Source organism: Eimeria mitis, genomic scaffold, assembly GCF_000499745.2.
Source record: "Eimeria mitis Houghton genomic scaffold, Emh_scaff3641, whole genome shotgun sequence".
Classification (NCBI taxonomy): Eukaryota; Apicomplexa; class Conoidasida; order Eucoccidiorida; family Eimeriidae; genus Eimeria; species Eimeria mitis.
The window spans coordinates 1,494-1,731 of record NW_013571983.1 but is presented as its reverse complement, the minus strand read 5'-3'; the positions used below and the strand labels follow the sequence as shown (position 1 = coordinate 1,731).

At 40.8% G+C, this 238-nt stretch overlaps 1 protein-coding gene across 1 annotated transcript in view; it reads right to left on the bottom strand.

The window, feature by feature from the left end:
- EMH_0068080 (uncharacterized protein) overlaps positions 1-238 on the bottom strand; it is a gene marked incomplete at both ends in the record, with an annotated part of 1,747 nt that overhangs the window by 409 nt on the left and 1,100 nt on the right. Inside the window, one exon of the mRNA XM_013498693.1 lies at positions 2-45. Coding sequence (XP_013354147.1) covers positions 2-45 — 44 coding nt within the window. The remainder of the gene's footprint in view (position 1; positions 46-238) is intronic.

The following is a 238-nucleotide window of genomic DNA, read 5'->3' as shown; positions in this document are numbered from 1 at the left end:
TTGCTGCTGCTGCTGCTGCTGCTGCTGCTGCTGCTGCTGCTGCTGCTGCGAGAGGGTGTTACTGGGGTGGGGTTGTTGTTATGGTTATAAAGGAGACAAAGAGGAGACAATAAGAGACAGAGAAAGAGAGAGAAAGAGAGAGACAAATAAAATATAAAACAAACAAAAGAAAATACAAAGAGAGAGAGAAAGAAAAGGAGACAAAAATAAAGACAAATAAAGAGAAAGAAAGAGAGAC